The sequence below is a fragment of the Vipera berus genome (genome assembly GCF_964194415.1).
Source record: "Vipera berus genome assembly, chromosome: 3".
NCBI classification, from domain to species: Eukaryota; Metazoa; Chordata; class Lepidosauria; order Squamata; family Viperidae; genus Vipera; species Vipera berus.
In genome coordinates, this window is record NC_138204.1 from 110,945,799 (window position 1) to 110,972,562 (window position 26,764).

The 26,764-nt window shown below is 39.3% G+C and overlaps 1 protein-coding gene across 1 annotated transcript in view; it reads left to right on the plus strand.

The window, feature by feature from the left end:
• Positions 1–26,764, plus strand: part of LOC308666634 (centrosome-associated protein 350-like) — a gene marked incomplete at both ends in the record, with an annotated part of 64,964 nt that overhangs the window by 30,798 nt on the left and 7,402 nt on the right. Inside the window, 7 exon segments of the mRNA XM_081325527.1 lie at positions 3,901–4,055; positions 5,846–6,039; positions 7,080–7,264; positions 7,845–7,932; positions 12,488–12,631; positions 13,820–13,971; positions 23,677–23,873. Coding sequence (XP_081181653.1) covers positions 3,901–4,055; positions 5,846–6,039; positions 7,080–7,264; positions 7,845–7,932; positions 12,488–12,631; positions 13,820–13,971; positions 23,677–23,873 — 1,115 coding nt within the window.

The following is a 26,764-nucleotide window of genomic DNA, read 5'->3' on the forward strand; positions in this document are numbered from 1 at the left end:
AAAAAGTAGTTTGCAGAAATTTTTTTTTTATTTAAAAAGTTTTACAATACATTTTGACTTTAATCCCCCCCTCCCCCACCCCCACCCAACCCTCCCTATCCCTTCCCCCCATTCCCTCCTCCCCCCCCGACTTCCCAGAGCTAAATACAGGGTATAAAATCAAAAAACAAACATAAGCACCCCTATGTTATCAGCAATAAACTATTAGTTCTATCTCCCTCTAGCTCATGTAAAATGAATACAAACAATATTAATATTACAAATAAAGTAAAAAAGAAAAAGAGAAAAACAGAAAGGAGCTTTACTCAGAATAGATTTTCTTAATCCCAGTCCTTATTCATATTAATTTCAAAGAAAAAAAAATAAACAAATTCTCAGTTACGCGCCAAAAGCGCCTATCTATTAGCCTTAATAATCTCCAACCAAACTAAACCATAATCAAAAATAATTATTGCATGTATCGCACCAAATGTCTCGCAGTTCCAAGTCATCCTTGAGTTCAAATAAAAAGAGTAAAAAAAAAAAAGTTTAAGCAGTCTGTAAGACAACTTGTTGTTAATTAGGAGCTTGCATACCCATTCTTAGTTCAACACATACTTTTAGTCCATAACCCTAATATACTTTTCTAACAAGCAAATAACATCCCATCTTAAATTGTGTTAAATATTAAAAAAAAAACTTTCTTTCTCCTCTATGATAAATTTAATCCATTAAGATACTAATTTAAAAATTTAATCAGCAATCTTAACGCCCCAAAACTTTTGGAGCACGTCTGTCATGACCCCCAAAACTTCTTTGGACCGCGCCCCTCCCACATCTTCACTGTAAATACACTTTGGAGATTCCATAACTATCTGCTGGTCTTGCTCTTGCTCTCGTCTCGCTCTTCTTAGGGCGGCACGCGTCTTCTTCTGGCCTCCTGCAACATCCAATGAAACTGTATCTTGATCCCCTCCAACACCATTGTCCTCTATCTGTCTGTCTGCAACATCTTGAAGCTTTCCCTCGCCGTATCCCTTAACAGCTTCCAAAAATGATAGGGGGGTTGCTTTTAACACATTGCTATAAAAATCACGTGCCTGGGCCACAGTAACCAGACGATGTCTTTTACCTTCATGCGTCACCACCAGTCCAACTGGAATCTCCCATCTAAACTTAATATCACATTTCTTAAGTTCCTGTACTAAAAATGCAAAATCTTTCCTTCTCCTTAAAATCTTCGGAGGAATCTCTTTTAAAACCAAGACTTCTTGCTCAGCCACTACCAGTTTAGTATCATAAGCAGCTTGAATAACTTCATCTCTAATTACTCTCTTTGTAAAATAGACCACCACATCTCTGGGTAACTTCCTTTGTCTTGCAATCCATGAATTTACACGAAAAATTTTGTCCATATTTCCCTCAATTTCAGATGCTGGCTGGCCCAATACCCCTTCCAGAGCCTCAGAAATCAGCTGCTTTAAATCTTCTTTACAGTTCTCCTTTAAACCCCTGATTCTAATAGCATACTGCATCTGATGATACTGAGCAAGGCTCAATTCTCCGTCCATTTTATCCCTTATATTTTCATTTTCTAATACCTTTGCTTCTAATATAGAGTTCTTTTGACTGAGATCCTTCACTTTTTCATCCAGCTGTTGCACACATTCAGCTACAGATTCAATCATAGACAACATGTCCACCCTCATTGCTCTAAACTTCTCTTCCATCTTCTTCTCCAGTTTCTCCTCCAACTTTTTCAGCTTTTCATCCATCATGTCAGACATCAATTGTGAATGCTTTCCAAGAGCGTCTTGTAAATCCTTAAGCGTCAATGCCGGAGGAGGTGCAGGAGGAAGCAAAGCTTGCAATGAGGTCTGTTGCACCAGGGAAGACCCCGCACTCCGAAGAGCTTTAGAAGTTTTAGCCGCCATCTTCCCCCACTTTCACTTATTGCGCACTTTCACTTTAAAGCTATAAAATCCATTGAGCTAGAGAGTAAAGATAAGAGTCCACATCACCTTGACCTCCTGTACCGCTCTGCCTGCATCTTGATAATCAAAAGTATTTCCTTTTGGCAGGGGTGGTTGCTAACGCCTGGCTCTGCTCCATAAATCCCGGAGCAGGGGCGCTGCGCAGCTCGGAGCAACCCAGGCTTCGGGGGGGCTCAATCCTTCAGCCGCCCAAACTCTCAGCTCAGGTGGCCCCGGAGAGCTCAACCCCTACCTGGGGCCTCACCCCCTCCTCTTCTCCCGAGGAGGGGGCTTCAAATCTATCTAAACAGCTGATCGGCGCTGTTTACGATGGAAAAACACAGCTGCGGAGCGGGCAGCCCGAAAACGGCTGTCTTCGGCGTCGCGTCGCCACCAGAAGCCGTTTGCAGAAATTTTTGAATATGTAATATTTTGGACTTGAAATACCCCAATTCGGTCTTGAATGGAACAGTTACAAACTGTTGACATCTGTTTGGAGTTAAAATGAGTTTGTTTGAATTTTGAATGGTGAGATTTACAAATGATGTAATTTGAGGAGGATGATCTTGAAAATGAACGAGAGTTCTGGATTCCTAGTACATCTCTGACTCTTCATGTTCTCTCCAGCTGAAATTAATCAGTTTGGACAAATACTTTTAAGAAAGACAAATATCAGTTTTCACTTCTGGGAGATGATTATTTTTGCTGCTTGCACCCCTTACAGGAGCAGTTTTGCAAATGGGCTCCCTTGATAACAGATATTGACATTTTTTTCAAAATTCCTAATACACTTACAAGCCCTAAAATTATGGAAACTCCAGATCCTGAATTTTCAGGCATGAAGTATCAAGAGCAAATGGAAATTATGCAAAAGCAAAACTATGTGCTTGAGGAACTTGTTTCTCAATGGACTTTACAGTTCTTCTTAAAATAGTTTGAGCCACCGGTGTGTACATATTCTACCAGTTGTATTGTTGTTGTATACGTTAGCCTTTATAGCTAGCTCTCCAGGACTGAAAACATTTGCCGTCACTAGGTTATCAAAGACCTTGATTCCGCTTCTTGTAAAAATTTTGGGACCCTGGATTTTAAAAGATTTAATTTTAATGTTATACTCTGTGATGTGAAAGTGAATTCCTAGGGGGAAAGAGTGTAAAGAGTACACAACGCAAGCACATATTTTAGAGTTCATTATTTTATCATATTTATATATAACACTGAATTAGAAATCAATAAGCATACATAAAACAATGACAATTTAAAAATACTACACTAAAAATACAGAGCAGGCGAGGATGATATTAATCACAGTAAGGGAGCCATCACAAAATTTCCCCCGTCCTCTGGAACCCGCAGTCCTGATAACATAGTGAAAGACTTGCAAAATGTTGAAAAAAATGAAGCTGATGTCATTTCCAGAGGGAATAGATTCCATAATGAGCGTACCATAGCAGAGAAGATCTTTTTCTTGGGACCTGCCAAATATAATTCCGTAGCAGTTGGGTTCATAGCATGCCTTCTCTGCAGATCCTATGGGATGGGCAGATATAATTGTGGACAGATGTCCCCTCAGATAACCTGGTCCCATGCCATGAAGAATGTTAAAGGTAAAAAACAGTACCTTGAATTGGAGCCAGAAGCAAACTGGCAACCAGTACAACTTGTGGAGCACAGATGTAATGCATACCACTCTAGGGACACGCACAAAACTGCCCATGCTGCTGCATTCTCCACCAGTTGAAGTTTCTAGTTACTTTTCAAGGACAGACCCATATAGAATACATTGCAGCAGCCCAAAGCAGAGGTAACTAACACCTGAGGGACTGTGAGTAGAGCCCGTGGGTCCAGGAATGGGTACAACTGGCACACAACACCAAGTTGCCCAAATTCATTTTGTGCATTACATCAGTATTCATTCAGAACACCTGTATGTCTTTTTATAATGCAGTAGTAGCAGCAGTCGGCAGGAAAGTCCATCTTCAAAGGAAGCCAAGAAACTTTCTCATCATGAAAAACGAAGCAGCTCCATTGAGAAGGAAGCTCCTACAGCAATGAATGATTCATTGCAGAATAACAGTATCCCATCCGTTCCTGATGAGAGAGGTTAGTTTTCAGATCAGTATTTAATTAAAATAATGCTCATTCAGTTTTTGTTTCATAATGATCTGTATTCTTTCCATTGCTGTGTCAGTGGTTTTGCTGATGGGTTACGTGGTAATAATATAAAAATAATTCCCTACCCCTTCTCACCATTCTGCTTTCTTTATGTTTATTTCTGAGTAACCATCTGTTGGACTCTGGGGAACTTGCAGTCTGACAGTATCCACTGCCAGATTGTCCCTGGCTTGCTGTTGCTTTCGTCCTCTTTATTCTTGAAACTACTGGCTGGATAACTCTTTCTCTTCTTGTTGCGCTAGTTATCATTTTTAAGGAAAAAAATGGTAAACTTAATCTCTACAGGCACGCATACATGTATGAATGCTGCGAAATGAATGTTCAGAATTATTTCGGTTGCTTTCTCTGGTATTTCCAAGAAATGGAATTCTTGGAAATGAGGTGGGGTAGGGAAAGATGTACATTTCAATCACTGTAGCCTTAGTTTTCAGTAGATTCCAGGAAGAGCTATTGTTAGAGAATAGTAACGTTTATTTCTTTATCCCAAGATATACAAGCTGACAGAAGGCAAGGTTAGTTCTCAGCCTAATTTTTTTTTCTGCCATCCCTTCAAAGAAGAAAAAAAAGTATTTTGGAAATAGCTTTCCTAACATTGAATGTTCTGACTCCTTTTGGCAGGACATTTATATATTTATGTACTAGAATTGAATGAATCCTTTAGGAGAAAATGTTTCAAAACATAAATGTGTGTACACAATGTCTTTTTAAAAAGCTACAACTTTTTTCTGGTCTGTTCAGCTGCTATGAAAGTTGTTCCAATATCTGCAAAGGCTTCTGTAGACACAAGCAGTGTATGTGCAGAGTAGCTGCTAGAGAGCCAGGAAACATTTCAGTAGCTTTGATGGTTCGAAAAGAGCTACTATGGGTAGTCCTTGCGTTACAACCACTTGTTCATTGAGCATTCAAAGTTATGAGGGTTTCTGAACAAGAGGGACTTAGAATTGGTTATTGGAGTTCCAGCCATGTCCCTACAATTGTGTCATTGCAATCTGGGTACTCGGGCTGGCGACTTGCTGAAAGTTGTGGTCACGTGATCAACAAGCGAAGTCAGTGGGGAGGCCAGCAGAAAGGTTGCAAGTTGCTCCCAAAATGTTTTTCTCCCCACTTTTTTTCCTGAGGTGCCCCACTACAGAGTAAAAGATCCCAAGGACCACTTCTCATTGCCCTTCCTGACCTACCTGCCCATTTATAACCCCTGTGGCACCCTGTGGCTCCCACTGGCCAGTAGCACCCATCTACAGCACCCACACACCTTCTCACCCATCAGCTTGCTTGCCTAGGGCTCAGGATATATGAGGTCCTCTCTCAATAACTCAGGTGGTCTCTGGGTTACAACAACCTGGTCTGTTGCTAAGCAATGAGGTTAACTGATGTCACGCTTTACGACCCTTATCGCTTAGGGATGGAAAGTCTGATTCCAGTTAAGGTTGTAATCCAAAGACTACTTGTACATATATGCTCTTGCATCTTCCCAAAACATGTCTCTCAAAGGGTTTACCCAGCTCTATTATGTAATAGTTATCCAAAGAGTCCATGTATATATTTATTGTTTTCATAATAAGGTCGGGAATTTTGATAGTTAGACATATCTATATTTCTATCCATTCAGTCAATATTTACTCATTCTATGTTTGCAACATCATCTTATTTTGTAGTGTTTTCTGTTCTGTAATGAATTCTATGTATTTTTTTCTCCTTTTTGTATTGTATCTTTTCAGATTCTACCTCTATTGCCACGGAATATTCCCTAAAATTTGATGAGTCAATGGCAGAAGATGAGATTGAAGAGCAATCATTTCGGTCTTTGTTGCCTTCCGAGAGCCACCGCCGGATCAATCTGAAGAAACGAAGTCACCAAGTTTATTCTGATGAGGAAGCTTCTCCTGAAAAGCCTACACTGTCACCTGTTAAGGCAAGATTTCAATAGGCTGTTCCTGTTCATTTTTTGGAGTCTCAGAATTTTTATTGGCCTGTTTTCCAATTTCCAATTGATTATGTGGGAATTTTATTCCTGCATATGTTCTAGTTATTTTAGCTTTTTAAAATTGTTTATAGATTATGCAGTATATGTGTAACTGCTCTTAGAAGAACATCCATCATAATCAGCAGAAATAAATATGTTGCTCACTGAAGGTGACATTATCTGACATTCTTTGCACTAATCTGACTGCTGGATAAATATCTGCAGAGGTTCATCATTATGTTGACTACTAAAAATTCAACATTTTGCATAAGTTGTGGTTTTCTTCCCATAAGTCTTTTCATGGAGAATAAAAAGAATCATCTAATTCAATGTAGTGTGAATAATTCAGCAAATAATAGGCGTAATTCATGAAGACAGTTTTAAAAATATGAAAATCGGTGGGTGAGGTGGATTTATAGAGATCTCTGGAAGTGGTAATACATGTATTAAAACCTGTTTTAGATGCATCATTTTGCCAAATATCGTTTGCTGAATTAATAATTTTAGTAACATATTTTTTAAGGACAGAAGTACAAGAGGCCAGTTTCTACTTGTGGCCTTCCTAGAAAGCATGTTTCAGATATTATTGTAAATAGGCAACGCATATGAGTTAATAACGGGATTCTTCTCGGGTGCACTGGGAAGGATAATAGATGCCGGAATAATACCTTTGTACCTAGAAAAACATATATTTCCCTGTCCTCTTCTGCCTCAACTGTAACTCTGTTAATGCTCTTATTGTCTGTTATTCTGTTGCTGCTTGTCTCAAGTTACTGATTTTCATATTCTCACAGATAAATTTATTAAATGAATAAATGAACATACTTTATACATAAAATGTCCATGTATCTTCACTGCAGAAAACAGTATTTCTACATAACAACAATGGAAATCTAGTAACAATTAATGTAAAAGTACATCAATAGTTTGCAAACATTTTGACCAGTAAAGAGATTGTGAATTCTGGGGAAACTTTTTTTTTCCATCAGGAGCTAAACCTGCCATTTTCAGGAAGACAAGACAGTTTTTCTAAATTTACAATGGAAATGGTACGGCAGTACATGAGAGAAGAAGAAATGCGAGCAGCTCACCAGTCTTCACTGCTCCGATTACGTGAAAAGGCACTTAAAGAGAAGACTAAGGCTGAACTAGCTTGGCTAGAACACCAGAAAAGGTAAAAGTTGGAAACCACACGATGTATAACATAGCCAAGAGTTTTCCCATCCTAAGGATTTCAGACTTTTTTGATTTATGTTACATTCTTATTGCAAATGTTTCGTGAATATCATGAAAGAGATAGCAAGAAAAGGAGAGTTCTTTGCAATTTTAATATGATCACAAAGTCTTTAATATAATTTTGTTTTGTTTGTATTAGCACCCAGCCACTCCATTTTTGTATTTATGACCTTATACATTACATCATAATGTTATTTTCTCAAATGAAGTCTTTTTTAAAAAAAAGATTCAAATGCAGTTTTGCTTCTTTGATTTGTGATACTTTCCCTACAATTATATATAATATCATATATTTAATTATCTCACCTACTTCACATCTAAGGTTTTTAAATAAATGTTGAATAGCTTCCAAATTTCCTTTATGCATTTGCTGACATTGAAATAAAACTCATATGTTTTATCAAGTGTAAAAAAAGAATAAAAAGCAACACCAGCACCCCCAAAGAAAAGAAAATAGAGGGCAAAGTAATTCAGTTCCAAAGTGGAAGAGATTTAATTTTCCTGCTACTTATTTTTAGACATTTACGAGATAAAGGAGAAGATGATGAAATGCCACCTATCCGGAAAAAACAACGTGGCCTGCTTCTTAAACTTCAGCAGGAGAAGGTAAACACTACTTTTACATTTGACTGCTTTGAGCTGCCGCATATGTAGGGGTATCTGGCTAATCTTGGCTATTCTCAGAAGGTAAAGAAGACTGGCCAGAATTTGGACAGAGGATCTCCCAAGTATTCCAGGGATGTAGACTGGATTGGGTAGGAAACAAACAAACCTCCTCAAAGCACTTCTTTTATCCTGTCAAGTAATTAAAATGGATGCTCTCACCAAGAGCTGGAGTAGTTTGAGGTAGTTCTGACTCAGTTAATTCTCAAACGGGTTATTAATTGGCTATAGACATATTCTGAAAATCATATTAAATATTCAAATATTTAAAGTCATAATTAGTGCAACTATCAGTACAAATAATAGATTTATTAAGATTTACAATAGATTTATTGGGTGAGGGGTTAATTAATGTTGATCCAAAATACTACCTTATCTTGCGTTTTATTTAGTGTGTCCACATACATAACGATCATTGCCAAGAGGCTGGTTCTGGGATGCTGGAGAAGCTAGATCTTGTAATAATTTGTACTAATGTCATATGTATTTATTTAAATAAATATAAATTTTAATAGACTGTAGTGTATTAATAATTTGAATTGACATTTATATAAATACATATTTTCTCAATTAAATTGACTGTGTAGGATGGTATACAGTACTGGCCATGTCTAAGTAGGGCATTTATTGTAAAATAAATGGTGAGAAATTATCAATTTTGACCTGTAAAGTGACAATTTTGATACAGTACAGCACTTATTATTCTAAAAGTGAAGACTGTGCACTGTGGCAACCCAAAATTAACAACTGTAAATTATTATGTGCACAATCATGTGAAATCACAGCTGTCCATTCTTTAGCTGGTATTGACCTTCATGTGCGCTGAATTCTTCCCAAGAACCTAGGATATCATAATGTATCAGCGTAGAGTATGTGCAGATTCAACTAGTGTGGCCTTTTGTAACTGCAGATGGAAATGTTGTCAATGCACAGATTTTCTAAGTGACATCTAGCACTTAGCAACCATTGGGACCATTGGGTGGTTTTTGCCATAATCTTTCAACTTCAAGATTCAATTTTGGATGCTTTGTGATCTTCTCCAGTTCTTTGTCTTCTGTTCTATATCCCCTGGTATTGCCACGTCAATTATCCAGTTAAATTTGGTGTCTTGTGCATCAAGACTTTTATCAGTTTGTATTTGGAAATCCCACAATATTTTAACCTACTCGTTTTCAACTACTGTTTCAACTATATATTCCAACCAGTTTTTCATTTTTACAGATGATCCAGTGAATCTTTTTAGCGACTGTGTTATGTCTTGGATTATAATCAGTTTACGTGATCTTGCACATAAACTGAATATATGATCTACTCTTTTTTAACAGAATAACAGAATAACGGAAAAGACCTTGGAGGTCTTTTAGTCCAAGCACTGCTCAGGCAGGAAACTCTATACCATTTCAGACAAATATTTTCTGCCTCTTTGCACCATTTGCACTTTGAATCATTTGATGATCTTTCGTTTGTGCCTTTGATTCCATTAGCTTACTCTTGAGCATCCAAAATCAAGACTTCAGTTTCATTTTTTAATGTTCCAGTTATAGGCCATTGCCAGGTTTTATCTTTATCCACTTTGCCCTCAAATCTTTGTAGAAATTGACCATGTAATGCTTTCCCCTTCCAGCATTCAGTTTGTGTTTTTTATTACATTATTTCAACATTCATATTTTGTTTCCTGTCCTTTCAGTAAGTTCTAATTTTTACTTGCATCAATCCTTGTTCTTGGCTGTGTTTTACTTAATCAGCCAATGCAAGCTTTTCTTCTTTGACAGTTTATTTGACTTGAAGTGAACCTCTGCCTCCATTTCTATAAGGCAGGTATAATCTATCAATATCACTAGAGGGATGTCATGCATAGTGACTAGTCATGTATTTTTTTCTCAATCCAAACTGTTCAGATGAGCTTATATCCAATTAATAATTCCAACAGGTATCATGTCACAGGTATTGATGGCTTTGGTGATGTTTGAACCATTCATATTTAGCAATTTTCTCACTCTTTGGATGTATTCTTTACTAATCACATTTTTAACTTATCCATACTTCAGGTTATCCAACTTTAAAATGCCCAGATGCTTGTAGGCTGCTTATATTACTATTATTATGATTAGCTCCAAAGTCAGTCTGATGTTTAGATTGGCTTTGGGATTTTTATCCACTTACTGAGTCCTTTCCAAGGACCTGAGTTAAGCAGATTTTGTTCTTTTATGATGTTAAAAGTACGGTCACAGGATGTTAGCTATTTTCAGTAATAGTGCCTTTTGCAATTGACTGATGGTGATTTTATCAATGGTGTTCAAATGGTGCTCCAGATGTCCTGGGATTGCACCTAAGGCACTTATTGGTACTATCTTTGCTTTCTGTTGCCACAGTTCTTCTACTTCTATTTGCAGGTTTTATACTTTGTGATTTTCTCCAGTTCTTTCTCTTCTCTTCTGCTGTCTCCAGGTACTCATTATCCACCATCCAGACTTTTTTGTCTGTCTTACTGAAATTGTTAAGCCTGGGTGTTATGTGGTAGGTGCTTGTCCGTTTGAATTCTGAAATCCCAGAGTACTTTAGCTTCTTCATTTTCTATTACTTAATCTATTTTGCGGTCCCACCAGTTCTTGCTTGTAGGCAAATTGTATTTCTTGCAGATATTTCAGTGCATCTTCCATTCTTTCTGCTTCATCATGCTATTGTTTGTAGTCAGTCTCTGTGATCTTCTTGCAGTAGTTAATTAGTGCTGAAAAGCAGAAAGCCAAGCACAGAGGAGGCCTTGGGAAGCCCAGGGCAGGCAGGCCTAGCCCTGCGCTAGGCCTTTAAGGGCTTCTCCCTTATATGAGGCACCCTGTGCTCTGCTTAATGGCCCATGCAGTTGCTTAACAACCACACCAGGGAGAGAGGAAAGATGAGGGTTGTTAAGCAAGGCAATCATGTGGGCTTAACAACCATCATGACTTGCGACTGTAATGGACAGGCTCCATAATAGTCATAAGTTGATGACTATCTGTACTACTTAAAGTTAACTGTATCCTTAAAGTTACAGTTGTTGCAGCACCCTCACGACCATGTGATCAAAATGTTTGGAGCTTGGCAATCCACCTGCATTTATGACATAGCGTGCACTTCAGTTCTCCCCATGCTCCGATGTCCCAGCTCTCTCTTCTTTCCTTTTGGCTGCCCTGCCCTTTGGTACGTACCCCTGCTGTTCCCAGCTGATTTTTTCCCCCATCTTCTTCCTCCGGTTGCTGATGAAGTGCTGCTGCTCATTTTTCATGTACGGCCTTCGTGTAACCTCCAAGGGCCAGCAGCTGCCTCGAGCAAGTAAGTCTCAGCAGCAGCGAGAGGGGGAAGATGACAAAGGTCAGCTGTGGGGAGTGGGAGGACAGCACTGGTAAGTGGCTACAGAGTGCAAGAAGACCCAAAGGGCAGAGATGGGAGAGAGAGAGGTGGGAACTGAAGTAGAGGTAAAGTGGCTGTGCAGGGGAAGTATGAGGTACTCACCTAATGACTGTGTGGTCCTGATCGCAACCAGGACTATTGATACTGCCATTCCTAAGTGGTGCAAATACATGATCTTCCACCTCATGATGGCTTTGCTTAGCGATGGAAATTCCCAATTAGAGTCATTTGTGGCTAAAAGAAAAGTCACTTGTCGAAGAATCCTAGTGCAAAGGTTAGGAAGATTTCAGTCTTTGTGCCAAATCACACATTTGCACCCACAAAGCAGGACAAATTATTTTGGAAAAAGCAAACAGATAATAAACTCAAATACAGGGAATACTATTCCCCGCCCAACATTAATCATAACTATCACAGGGATATGAAGGAAAGTTCTTAATTAACCTTTAAAAAAAGTCATAGACTAGGAAAATTGCCTTTTGCAATGGGAATTTCCTGAAGCAAACTGCTACCTATAAGCGCTATTTGGGGGCAAACAGACTTCAGTAGATGTTGTCCTTGCTCACAAGCTTTGGATCTGAAGTAACCAAACAAGAAGGAAATTGAAGAGCAGAGAGTAAAATTGAAAGCTGGGGATTCTACATTTTAATTTTAGTTTTAAGAAATTTATTATAAATTTCTATTGCTAGAAGTTTTCTTAGGAAAATTGTTTTAAAAATAACAAAAAAAGATAGCAATACACGAAATTCAGAAAAAGATACAATAAAAAGGGAGAAGCCAAATTCATAGTAACTTCTAACTAGTAACTAACTAGAGAAAATTGGTATGGGAAAGAAGAGAGAACATTTATATTTTTAGAAAGAAGATTAGATACAGTAGTAAAAGATAATAATAAAATGACAGTATAAAATTAGAAGAAGGAAACAGTGGAGAGTTCTTTAGGGATTGGGATAAACTTCTAATAAACTTTGGATGAAAGCAACAAGCAGGAAATTGTCAGTTGTGGCAGAGCATAAAATAAAAATGAAAAGTTAAGGTTATTTAATAGGTAAGCTAATGAGGAAATAACGGTTCTTTTTTTTGTTTTGTTTTATCCTATTTACCCATAAAGGCAGAAATTATGCGCCTTCAGGAAGGTAATAAGGCAGCTCGGAAAAAAAGACAACTGATTCTTAAACAGCAGGAAGAAATTGAGCGGATACGCCAAACCACTATGAAATTACAGGAAAAACTCAAATCTCCTGGTGAAAACAAGGTGATAAGTTACAATGCAACTAATCTGCTTATTTTATTTATCCGGTTGATATTGTCAAATGAAACAGCATTTCATTTGAACAATAAAATTTGTGACATTCTTAAGATACAAAGAAGAAATGAACTTTAATTTCCTTAGTGTAGTAATTGTAGCTGCAATAATCTTAGATTTGGGGCTAACCTTAACCTTATATTGTGTGTATAATTGATACAAGAAACATAACTCAGAAAGTGATATGACATCATCCTTCTCAATCCACATATGTATTTTGGTTACCAGCAAATTTTGGTTAAAAAAAAAGCCATTCCCTCCTAAGATCTAAGCAGTTAAATTTACTGGTTTTTAAAAAATAAAATATAAAATACTGGTGGTCCTCTATTAATGGCCACTCTTTCAGTGACTGTTAAAATTTGCAATACTGCTGAAGGAGTAATATTTATGACTGGTGTCTGAAGTTTCAACTGTCACAGTGTCTCTGTCATCACATGATTGCAGTGAACTCGCCCAGATTTCCGACCATTGCATGTCCCTGTGCTCATATGATCAGGACATTTCCTGCCAGCTTCCCACTGGCAAAATTAGTGGGGAAACTGGCAGGTAGTCAGAGCTTGCAGTTATACGAGGTTCTCATTTAATGACGCACATGGTCCTTAAACAATGATAAAAGAGACTTCCAGAAATGTTGTTGCTAAGCAGCCTGATCATGTGATATTGTAAATTATGATCACGTTGCCTGCCTAAAAAACCTCAGTCCCAGTTACTGTGGTTAATTGAAGGCTATCTATATAGAAGGTTGGAAAACTGTCAGACTTTGTTCCACGGCGTCTGGATTGAAAACATTTAATCTAGGGAACAAGAATCAAAAACCTCTGGTTTAATAATATTTATAAAAAAATATACTGCAACATTTCCAGCTTTAATTACAAATTAGAAATCTATAAATAGACAATTTTAGATAGGCAGAACTCTTGTCCATTTCCTTCTAGCCTTTCTGTCCAGAGGGCTTGTAAATTCACAGAGAGTTCTCGGTTCCCTGTCTTGATAACGCTCAACCTTTTTATTAGCATTAGGAATAACTCTTCTGCAGAAATCTGAAAAAAAATTCATTGACTCATTTGAGCAAATCTAAAACCTAATATTGTATTCATCTGATTTCTTAAGTGATTTCTGTTTGTTTATCTGTTTTAGGAACACCGCAGTGAAGATGATAAAAAACAAACACATTCCTCAAGCCCTCAGCCAACTGATGCAGAGGCCTATAGCCCTTCCTCCATTTCCAGCTCTGACACAAGTAGCATCATGCAGAAATTAAAGAAAATGAGGAGACGTATGGATGAGAAGTAATTTGTACTTTGTTTTATTCCTAATAGAAATGGCTTCCAATAGCTATTGTGGAATTTCAGTTTAGTTTTGATGGTGGTTTGGTAGCTTGAATATATTAATAAATATTTTTATTTATTTATTTATTTATTTATTTATTTATTTATTTATTTATTTATTTATTAAATTTGTATACCGCCCTTCTCCCGAAGGACTCAGGGCGGTGAACAGGGCAATACATATAAAAAACAAGATACAAAAATTAAAAACGATTAAACAAAATGCCCACGAATAAGTTAAAACACATTAAAAGTAGGTTAAAACACATTAATAAAACCCAACCCCATCCCATCAGGCCAGGGCAGCTTGTTCGAAAAGGTAGGTTTTGAGATCGCGCCGGAAGGAGCGGAGGTCAGGCGCCATCCGGAGCTCGACCGGAAGATGGTTGCATAAATCCAGCGCGCCCACAGAGAACGCCCTCCCCCTGGGGGCCACCGGTCGGCATTCTTTGACCGGTGGCACCCTGAGGAGGCCCTCTCTGTGGGAGCGTACTGGGCAGAGGGAAGTTGACGCCGGTCGCAGGTGCTCCCCAAGGTATTCCGGACCCATGCCATGTAGGGCTTTGTAGGTCATTACCAACACCTTGAATCTCACCTGGAAGACAACTGGAAGCCAATGCAGCTCACGGAGCAGAAGTGTAACATGGGAGTGTTGGGAAACTCCCAACACAACTCTCGCGACTGCATTCTGTACCAGCTGGAGCCTCCGAGTGGTCTTCAAGGGTAGCCCCATGTAGAGAGCATTGCAGTAGTCCAGATGAGAGGTCACGAGCACGTGAGTGACCGTACGTAAGGCATCCCGGTCTAGATAGGGCCGCAACTGGCGCACCAGGCGAACCTGGGCGAAGGCCCCCCTAGTCACAGCTACTATATGGTCTTCTAGAGAAAGCTGTGAATCTAGGAGGACTCCCAAGTTCCGAGCCCTATCTACGGGGGGTAATAACTCACCCCCCATAGAGAGAGATGGGATATCCTGAATATCCTGAGATGCCGGTTCGCACAGCCACTCGGTCTTGTCAGGGTTGAGTCGAAGCCTGTTCCTCCCCATCCAGACCCGAACCGCCTCCAGGCAGCGGGACATCACGTCGAGGGCATCACTGGGGTGGTTTGGGGTTGAAATGAAAAGCTGGGTATCATCAGCATATTGATGATACCCAACTCCAAAACCACGAATGATCTCACCCAGCGGTTTCATGTAGATGTTGAACAGGAGAGGCGAGAGGACCGACCCCTGAGGGACTCCACAAGCGAGAGGCCTCGCGGTCGACCTTTGCCCCCCTGCCCCTATTCATGATGGGCTGCCTTTCCATCATGAATAGGCATGAAAAGCTAATGTTCCTGATACCTGTCATGTTTAACTGGTAAATGAACCTGGGGCTTTCTGCAGGCAAAGCATATGATCTATCATTGCATCTATGTAGGAACCCCTTCTTGTAATTGGTACAGCAATTACAGACCAGAGTTTTATATACACAAGTATATATTACTTTAATGCAGAATGCTTGCTGTAATACAGTGTTTGTATATAGCTTTTTACAAAGTTGGTTTTCTTTTTGAATTATCTTCAGTCAAAATGTATTCTCATGCCTGAAAATTTGACTTCATCAGGAGAAAAATGGATTCCTAGTATAGAATATTGGAATTTGAAACTGTATACTGAGCTAAATTTTCACAATTTTTCTGGGGGGGAAAGTTGGGTTTTGTAATATTATGCATCTCTATAGTAGTAAAATGTGTACCATTATGTGACATAGCTACTAATTGTAGTAGTGAAAAATTCAGTTGTAAAAATGTTTTTATTTATTGCGTGGCATTTCAGAATGCATATAGGACATTGGTATATGTTCCTGGGTTTCAGTAGTAGAACTGCATCTTTGTCAATTTTTCACAGCCCTTCGAGAAACTGAAAATGTGAAAATTCTGTGACTTTCGGAATATCTTAAGAGCCTGGGACTTCTAGTCACATTTTTTTAAGGAACTCAGTATATAATAGAAGAAAAATAATATGGTGGTAAAAAAACAATCTCTCTCTCTAGTTTTTAAGATTATGGAGGAACAGCAGTTACCCTCTGCTTTGTTAAAAGAAATGTATTACCAATATTTCAATTTAGTAAAGCTTTTGAACATGTATTTAGAGTGAGGATAGAAAGCAAGATGCAGATATAAATGCTGAATAATGCAGAATCAGGTGGGATATTGTATTAGTTTGGGAAGAATATATAAAAAATTAGCATAGTTTTAAAAAAAAATTAAATAGTGATGAATTGGATAATGATGCCTCCAGTAAGATTTTGTTTAAATACAGATTCTCGGGAGTACCATAATTGATCTTTGGATAATGAAGATAAAAAAGGCTATTGAATGGTTTGCATGTGAATAGGAGCATGCTCTGTCAAAGAATTAATCTCTTTTGATATTAATTTTAATGTTAAGTTTGTACATTCTTAACTATCTTTCACTAGTAGTGGCTTCTATGTTCTAAAAGCTTTCTCACCTATTTTCCCCCCTTAATTTCCCCTTAAAATGAGAGCCTATAAACTCTTGAGTTTACATAAATATTTGAGCCATTTTTAAACTAAGCGAACTTATGAACTAAAACTGCTTTTGTTTGATTTTTAGAGCTTATTCATTTAGCTTACAATAGTTGAACATCAATATAAATACAGTTGAAATACAATAAATACAACATAACTTGAAACCTTGGAGTAATTAATTAAAATAGTGTAATGAGCTTTTTAAAAATGCAATATTGAATGAATAATTGGAATTGCCCTTAAATGTAGTTCTTTAAACAACTGGAGAATTATCTATAGCGTTATACCGTAATAAGGTAAAGTTGCTAGTGTAAGAAACGGGGAGCAATTAACAAGGAATAAAGAATTTTAAGTAATGCTTATCTTCTGTTGCATTTGAAAAATTCTACTTGTTGATGGATGATACTGTTTGACACTTGAGCTTCATTTAAAACTCTGCTAGACCTTTTCCTGCTCTTGCTTTCTGTCTGTTTCTTGCTATCGGCTTAAAACTCTTCCTCCTTATTTTGTAGACACTGCTCTCCTGTTCACTACTTCTTCTCTGTCTTTACATCTCACCACTGGGCTTCTCTCAGTGTCTGTTTTCCCAAACTCCATCCCAAATCCCAGCTGTATATCTACAACCAATTGGTCAGGTAACTTTCTACCTTTTTCAGTGGTAGATTCTTTGATTGAGCATGCCTGTTCAATTTTAAGTGATTAGGAGTTCTTTTAGAACTCTTTCTCCCCCTGTATAAAGTCAGGCATTCCAGCATAGATAGCTGACAATTTCTAACCAGTTAACCAGAGCAACAAAGATAATATTGGGTTCGGAGGCTAAATCACATGATGAACAGCTAAAAGAACTAGGTATGTTTAGCCTAATGAAGAGAAGGCTCCAGGGAGACATGATAGCAGTCTTCTAATACTTGAAGTGCTATCACATGTGAGAGGGCATCAATTTATTCTCCATAGTACCTGAAAGAACTTGGGAGTGTTTTCATGAGTTCGTATGATGTAAGAAATAGAGAAGAGAACAGAGAGAAAATTGTAAGCTAACATGGAAGAAAAGGCTAGAATTACATAGATTTTGAACTTATTTCCTTTGTTCTTGATAGCTAATTGGCCATTACTTCAGCAGTTTTTGAGACTTTATAACATACATCGCTGGCATTCAGGCATTCAATTTTTAGTGAATATGGAGAATCTGAGGCACTGGTTTCATTTTTCTTTAAAAACTAGTGGTAAACTGCACCAACTACTGGAATGCTTTAAGCATTTTTCTATAAGAACTTGCAGAAATATGTCTTGTATTTGTAATGGAAATATACTGTATATTGTAGTGGCTAACCAGTAGTAAAGGTTTTTGGTTTTTATTTGTATTTGGAAAGGAGAGGAAGGAAGTTTGGGGTACTTCATAATAACTAAATGAAGAGAGTAAAGATTGGGATCACCTCTTTTTTGGGAATTATTACTATAAAATAATAAAATATAGCTCTATATTTAATAAGCTGTTTTAGGTCTCAAATCCTAAATGTGCCAAGATGAAGTGTCCATGTGCTAATAGATATCTTGTTGCTGCCTGCCCCAACTCTAAACAGACTTATTGCAATAAAAATATTACAAAGAAAAGCATCTGACATTATGTACATTGTTGGAGAGGTTGTTTTGTTTTTTGCAAGAATATTTCTGGTCCCATAGTAGACCCCATAAATTTGGTCAGTGACTTCAGCCTCATAGTTTATTTGTAGAAAAATTCTTATATAGAAAAAAAGAGTTCTAAGTAGCCAAGAAAAGCATGCTTGTATTCACCTTGCTACACATAACTAGCCCCTTCATGGATTACTGCCTTGTCGTGGCGAAGGGGCTTGCGTAATACAATGAAGCTATGAGCTATGCCGTGCAGGGCCACCCAAGACGGAAAGGTCATAGCAGAGAGTTCTGACAAAACGTGATCCACTGGAGAAGGAAATGGCAAACCACTCCAGTATCTTTGCCATGAAAACCCTATGGACAGTACCAAAAGGCAAAATGATATGACGCTGGAAGATGAGCCCCTCAGGTCGGAAGGCGTTCAATATGCTACTGGGGAAGAGCAGCAGGCTAGTACTAGTAGCGCCAGAAAGAATGAAGCGACTGGGCCAAAGCCGAAAGGACGCTCAGCTGTGGATGTGTCTGGTGCTGAAAGGAAAGTCCGATGCTGTAAAGATTTTTTCTCCATAGGAACCTGGAATGTAAGATCCATGAATCAAGGAAAGCTGGATGTGGTCAAACGAGATGACAAGACTGAACATCGACATCTTAGCTATCAGCGAACTAAAATGGACAGGAATGGGTGAATTTAATTCAGATGACCGTCAGGTATACTACTGCGGGCAAGAATCCCTCAGAAGAAATGGAGTAGCCTTCATAGTCAATAAAAGAATAGGAAAAGCAATACTGGGATACAATCCTCAAAATGACAGAATGATCTCAGTTCAAATCCAAGGCAAACCATTTAATATCACAGTAGTCCAAGTCTATGCCCCAATCACCAGTGCTGAAGAGGATGAAATTGACCAGTTCTATGAAGCCCTACAGCACCTTATAGAACTAACACCAAAAAGTGATGTTCTTATCATCATGGGGGATTGGAATGCTAAAGTAGGAAGCCAAAAGATAACTGGAATAACAGGCAAGTTTGGCCTTGGAGTGCAAAATGAAGCAGGGCACAGGCTGATAGAATTCTGTCAAGAGAATACGATGGTCATAGCAAACACTCTTTTCCAACAACCCAAGAGACGGCTCTACACATGGACATCACCAGACAGTCAATACAGAAATCAGATTGACTATGTGCTCTGCAGCCAAAGATGGAGAAGCTCTATACAGTCAGTAAAAACAAGACCAGGAGCTGACTGTGGCTCAGACCATGAGCTTCTCATTGCAAAGTTTAGGCTTAAACTGAAGAAAGTAAGGAAAAGCACTAGGCCAGTCAGGTATGAATTAAATCATATCCCTGTTGAATACACAGTAGAGGTGACAAATAGATTTAAGGAATTAGATCTGATAGACAGAGTGTGTGAAGAACTATGGACAGAGGTTCGCAACATTGTACAAGAGGTAGCAACCAAAACCATCCCAAAGAAAAAGAAATGCAAGAAAGCAAAATGGCTTTCTGAGGAAGCTTTGCAAATAGCTGAGGAAAGGAGGGAAGCGAAAGGCAAGGGAGAAAAAGAAAGATACGCCCAATTGAATGCAGAATTCCAGAGAATAGCTAGAAGAGATAAGAATGCCTTCTTAAATGAACAGTGCAAAGAAATAGAAGAAAACAATATAGAATAGGGAGGACCAGATATCTTTTCAAGAAAATTGGAGAGATGAAGGGAATGTTTAATGGAAAAATGGGCATGATAAAGGACCAAAATGGCAGGGACCTAACAGAGGCAGAAGAGATTAAGAAGAGGTGGCAAAATTACACAGAGGAACTATACAAGAATGAGCTTAACCTCCCTGATAACCACGATGAGGTGGTCATTGACCTCGAGCCAGACATCCTAGAATGTGAAGTGAAGTGGGCCTTAGAAAAGCTGAGCAACAACAAAGCTAGTGGAGGTGACAGTATTCCAGCTGAGCTATTCAAAATCTTAAAAGACAATGCAGTAAAAGTGCTACACTCAATTTGCCAGCAAATTTGGAGAACTCAACAGTAGCCACAGGATTGGAAAAGATCAGTTTACATTCCAATTCCAAAGAAAGGCAGTGCCAAAGAATGTTCAAACTATCACACCATTGCACTCATTTCTCATGCTAGTAAAGTCATGCTTAAAATCCTACAAGCTAGACTTCAGCAGTATGTGGATCGAGAACTACCAGAAGTACAGGTAGGATTTCGAAGAGGCAGAGGAACTAGAGATCAAATTGCCAACATACGCTGGATCATGGAGAAAGCTAGGGAGTTCCAGAAAAACATCTACTTCTGTTTCATTGACTATGCTAAAGCCTTTGATTGTGTGGATCATAACAAACTGTGGCAAGTTCTTAAAGAGATGGGAGTGCCAGACCATCTTATTTGTCTCTTGAGAAACCTATATAACTTATATGCCTATTTAACTTATATGCAGAGCACATCATGAGAAAGGCAGGGCTAGATGAATCAAAAGTTGGAATTAAGATTGCCGGAAGAAATATCAACAACCTAAGATATGCAGATGATACCACTCTAATGGCAGAAAGTGAAGAAGAACTAAAGAACCTCTTGTTGCGGGTGAAGAAGGAGAGTGCAAAACTTGGTTTGAAACTTAACATTAAGAAAACCAAGATCATGGCATCCGGCCCTCTCAATTCCTGGCAAATAGATGGGGAAGAAATGGAGGTAGTGACAGATTTTATTTTCCTGGGCTCCAAGATCACTGCAGATGGGGACTGTAGCCAAGAAATTAAAAGACGCTTGCTCCTCGGGAGGAAAGCCATGGCAAATCTAGACAGCACACTAAAAAGCAGAGATATCACCCTGTCAACAAAAGTGTGTATAGTCAAGGCTATGGTCTTCCCAGTTGCAATGTATGGCAGTGAAAGTTGGCGCATAAGAAAGGCTGAGTGCCAAAGAATTGAGGCCTTTGAACTCTGGTGCTGGAGAAGACTCCTGCGAGTCCCTTGGACTGCAAGGCGATCCAACCGGTCAATCCTAGAGGAGATCAACCCTGACTGCTCTTTAGAAGGCCAGATCCTGAAGCTAAAACTCAAATACTTTGGCCACCTAATGAGAAGGAAGGACTCACTGGAGAAGAGCCTAATGCTGGGAAAGATTGAGGGCAATAGAAGAAGGGGACGACAGAGAATGAGGTGGCTGGATGGAGTCACTGAAGCAGTAGGCGTGAGCTTAAATGGACTCCAGAAGATGGTAGAGGACAGGAAGGCCTGGAGGAACGTTGTCCATAGGGTCGCGATGGGTCGGACACGACTTCGCAGCTAACAACAACAACACATAACTAGATGAAGTCTTAAATCAGTATCATCAGACAAAATTGGCAAAGAATTGTATCTCTTTGAAAAAGTGTATGTATATGTGTGTGTGTGTGTGTGTGTGTGTGTGTATATATATATATATATATATATATATATATATATATATATATATATATATATATATATATATATATATATATATATAATATATTAGAATGTTTGCATGTGAAAATTATCACATATAAAACATACTTGTCTCTGTCTTGTCTATGTTATCTGTGTACTTGAAGCTTTAGAGTTGGAAATATTGGTTTCCAGTTATCTGACCACACTGAAGCATCCAAATCTAGCCAGCAAAATAGCAGAAGTGTACACTTACATTTTGTAGTATAATTTGACACTAAATTGTATCTTCAATTGTCTGTTGTCTTTCACTGGTTGTAAGTTATGTGAGTTTTTAAAAAGCATTGGAGATGAGGTTGATTTCAGATTGTGCTATGGTTCATTAGAATATTTCAGTATTTATTAGTCTCAAACCAGTCCCTTCAATTATGAGAGCTCCTGATGGAGAGCTTTCTGTTTTAGGCAGAAACCCTGGTGTTTAGAACCAGCGTGTGAATAGTGTTTTACACATAGCCCTCAAATTACAACCAGTCACCTAGCAACTGACTGAAGTTAAAATGGACCATGCAGAAGGTACTTAAGATCTGGTTCCAAAGTCCCAACAGCCCCCATACCACAGCCATATGAATACATTTCAGGCAGCCAGCAACCAGCCTGTAATTTTGACTGTTTGTAGCATCCTATGTGATGGTGATGTGCGATATTTTTGCTAAACTTGGCATTTACTTCCAGTTTTCATCAAAAACACTTCATAGCAAACAATGGGCTTGCTCAATGAGCACAGCATTCACTTTACAACTGAAAAAGGATATAAAATGAATCCAGTCATATGATGATCTGTTTTACAACCATCACAGCTTATGACCATAATGGGCAGCTTGTTAGATATACTAAATAAGGTAGCAGATAGTGACTTTAACAGGGAGAACAAGGCCTAGTACACTCGACTATATCTTAATCTCATATAACCTGATTATACTGGTAGTTTCATTTAAAGTTGGATATAGATGGATAGTGACCATTCATCGCTTTTACTTCATAAGGGTCTTAGCCCCCAACTGACTTCTTTGGACAGTCCTTTGAAGGTTAAGGATAATGATGTAGGGTTAGTCAGTCCTAGGATCAGGTGATCCAGAAAGTTTGTTAGAAAATCTCAGTATTCATTACTTTACACGTATGTATTTAAATTCATTTAATTCTCGTTTTGCAATCTCTGTTTGTTACAGTTGTCAGAGACCATAGCATTCCATAATGTGCCTTTCTTTGATGGCAAGTTATAGGATACTGTTTCAAATTAATTAAAATTCCAAAGGGAGATACTTTTGGGTTTTTTTCACTTCACTCTTAAAGACTATTTATTTATTATAAATGTGTTGTATTCGTTTGTAATATATTAACTTACTATGTTTTGCCAGTAGGTTTTGATTATATAGTCATTAACTTGCATTTTTAATAACTTGCTCATAATTTACTATTTTAGAATAATTATTTTATTGCTTAAGTCACATGGAACAGTGGAAGGCATTGTATTGCAGTAGGTGGATGAAAATCAGTTCAGTACAGCTTAGGAGAAGGAAAACCACTTTATAGGGTTTAATGGAGATGGTACCTAGAAAGAGAGCCTGACATGCAGTTTATAATGTACAGTTTTTAATGAGAAGTATGTCCTGATTTTTACAGTGGTTTAAAAAGCATTCAGTCTTGAGGATGAATAACTCTCCATGGCTAAATGATAACCCCCGAAGCTTTCTTTCTAAATTGACCTAGAACTATTTTTCAGAATTCTGCTCTTCTTAATGCTGCTATCTGTTGATGCTGCTTAAATGTTAGTCTAAATAGAACAAAAATCTTTTTTTTCTTGAAGAGGAGAGGCAGTTTAAGAACTTTGTTTACGGTTATAGCGTGTGTGTGTTACTTCAGAGTTGGGGTTTTTAACAAAAAAAATCAGGGGTTTTTAACAAAAAAAATCACATTCACAGCACGAGTAAAATACGAGTAAATACTTTTACCGAATAGGATAATGGAAGTTCAAATATTTATATCTCGGGACAATAGTGAACAGTTTCCCCTGTTTCTTCATCAGGTTCTTGACCAAGCGAGAGCAAAAACTGATGCAGCGGCGTCAGCACGCAGAGGAGCTGCTGCAGTGGAAGCAACGTTTAGATGCAGAAGAAGCAGAGATACGTCAGATAGAAAAACAAGCGCTAGCTGCTTGGGAAAAAGAGCTGCATAAAACCAAAGCAAATAAAAAAACAGGAGATCAGAAATCTGATCAAAAAGGTAGAAACTATGACACTTACCTTGTTGGGGCTCTAATTAAAACTTGGCAAACTTTTTCTTTAAAGGGCCAGATTCCCTTCCCCTACCTCTGCCTTCATGGGCAGAGCAGCCATTGGATAGCATGGTCCAATGATAGGCTGCTGCCACTGCCTGGGACACTCCATCTCCGTTCCCAGCCCTCATCATGGGAGTTCAGCTGAGACTTAGTTCCAGCAATCTGCTACCCATCTGTCCGTCTGTTCTTAGCCTGTAGGCTGTACAAAAAGAAATTGCAGACCAGATTTGGCCCTCAGACCATGGTTTGTTGACCCTTGCTCTAAATCTTGCTATTATAAATGTGCTGATTATGTGGAAAGGCTTTGGCTTATCCAAGTTATTTTGTTCAACAAAAGTCCAAGTGCAAGGTTAGATTACATTTCAGAAAATGGCTTTCATGTATTCAGAACCTGATTATGTCCAAAAGCTGCATTCAAACATACATATTCCAAATTTTTAACTGATTGGTTTTGGCTTAGTATTTGTGTAAAACAATTCTACTTAAAGAGAGATAATTTTTCAATATTAAAAGGAGATGAATAATAGGTAAAATAATAATATAGAAATGTATTTCTCTAAAATTTTTAATATATTTTGCTACATGATTGTGTGAAAAAGTATACCCGTTGTAAAGTCTTTTTCTTCTTTTTTAACATCTTCTCAGGTGATAGATGATCTTTTGGAATGATTAATGTCCAGTTGTTTGGAGATATTTTTAAATCCTTATCTAATAACAGCAAATCAAACTAAATATCTAAGGTTTAAATGAGACAGATTCTTCCCAATTCTTCTGTAACAATGTTCTAATTATTTGCACATCTCTAATTTAGGTATTTGAAATAGTGATAAATGTAGGGGTATATCAATTTTTTCCAGATGTGAAATTTCCTTTAGTGTTTGTTTATAGTATGGACTACAGCTGTAAACAGTGGATTATATTTGTTATATCCCCTTTATCAGTATTGTGGAAATTAAGATTAAATACTGTGTATTTTGGACCTCCGGTTTGCCATTGCAGCAGCACGGATGCTGGAAGACGAGCTCCGTCTTTCGTGTCTGATTTCGTCCTGGAAAGGGTCGAAAGTTGCCCTGTAGGGGGGGCAAGCAAGGAGGGGACCCCTTCTTGATCATGGGAGGGTGATGGCCCTTCCATTTGATCCAGGGAAGCCCTCCGGTGGGGGAAAGACTGGCCATAGCAATGTGGCTTGTCACTAAGCTGCTGACAGCCAAAGTCAGAATCACCACCAAGCACTTTTAAAGCAACACGGATGAAACTGGGTGAGATCTGATCTTCTCTTTAAGACTTTTAAGTATTTTTTCCTGTAAAAGCTTCACAAAGTATTTTCCCCCCTGTGAGGAGAGAGGGAAGGGAATTTCTATCCTACCCTCTAAGACAGACATGTCAAACACAAGGCCCCGGGGCTGGATCTGGCCCGCAAAGTGGTTCCATGTGGCCAACGAACCCATCCTGGAAACAGTGAGGGAATGGCTCCCACTGCCTTGGCCCTGGCCCAGGCCGGCCGGGGGCCAATGTACAATTTTGTGGTGGCCACCTATGCTGAAATACATTCAATCTTAGCTCCACAAGTCCATCTGGAAACAGTGAGGGACCAGCCCCTGCCACATCGGCACTGCCCCCTGGGTGCACGCTGGGGAGGTATCACCCTTTGTGAGGAATGAAGAAGTGCACCATTGCCTGGAAGTGGTCAGCACATGGCCCTGCCTACTTCGGGCAGGCTAGGGCCTGGGTAGCATTGCTCTTCTCTTCAGATTCATGCCACCCAGCTCAGCCTCTTGGCACTGTGTGGAGAGCGCCCTGCTGCCTGCCAAAATCGGGCAGGCTGGGGGCTGGGCAGCATTGCACAGGTAACATCGACTCTCATGCTGTTCATGGCATCCCCTCCCCAAGAGCCCACCAAGCCGGATATGTGAAGTAGGCGAGGGCCATGTGCTGGCTACTTCCAGGTGATGGTGCATTTCTTCATTCCTCACAAAGGATGACCCTTCCCCAGCTGCGTTTCTTGCCTGTTTTTCTCCCTCCCTCATCTCAAATATTTTCCAACCACTCAAGGAAGGAAGGAAGGAAGGAAGGAAGGAAGGAAGGAAGGAAGGAAGGAAGGAAGGAGAGGGAGGGTCTGAGAGAAGTCCTGCCTTAGACCTTCCCTGCTGCCCTTTCACCATCCCCTTGCCACCTCCTCCTGGCATATCCTGGGGGGGGGTCTCCCATCCAATTGCTAAGGAAGCTTTGGATACAAAGCCAGGTCTCCTCACAAGGAGAGGGCGTGGGCTTCCCTCTTGACTTTGCCCTTGTACCCATCATGAGCAACCTGGCTAAGGAGAGCAAGCACAGCAGCAGCTGCCTTGAGGAAGAGGTAAGTGCTGCTGGGCACCCCCCCTTGGGAAAGTGGGGCTGGGCTTAGTGCTGTGGGTGCTTGAGGGCTGGGCTAGGCATTTGACCTCTGTGCCACCATTGAGCCTCCACCAGCACCACCATGGCCTGAGAGGAACAGTGAGGCTTCTCCAGTGGACCATGCCTTGGCACTTGCCCCAGTCCCATCTCCTTCTGCCAGAGACCCTCAGATCTGTCCCACTCCTCCCCAGGCCCCCACAGGCACCCTTGACACAAACGATGTAGAGCTGGCCATTCCCACCCAGTAGGCCACACCCACTCCAGCCATGCCCACCCAGTAGGCCGTGCCCACCCTGGCCACACCCAGCCGGCCTCCCAGGGGCAACCGCAATGTTGATGTGGCCCTCAATGAAATTGAGTTTGACACCCCTGCTCTAAGAAAAGCGGCGACTACTCACCCAGGGGAAACAGAGCAACTATAAGAACATTGGATGTATATGCTTTT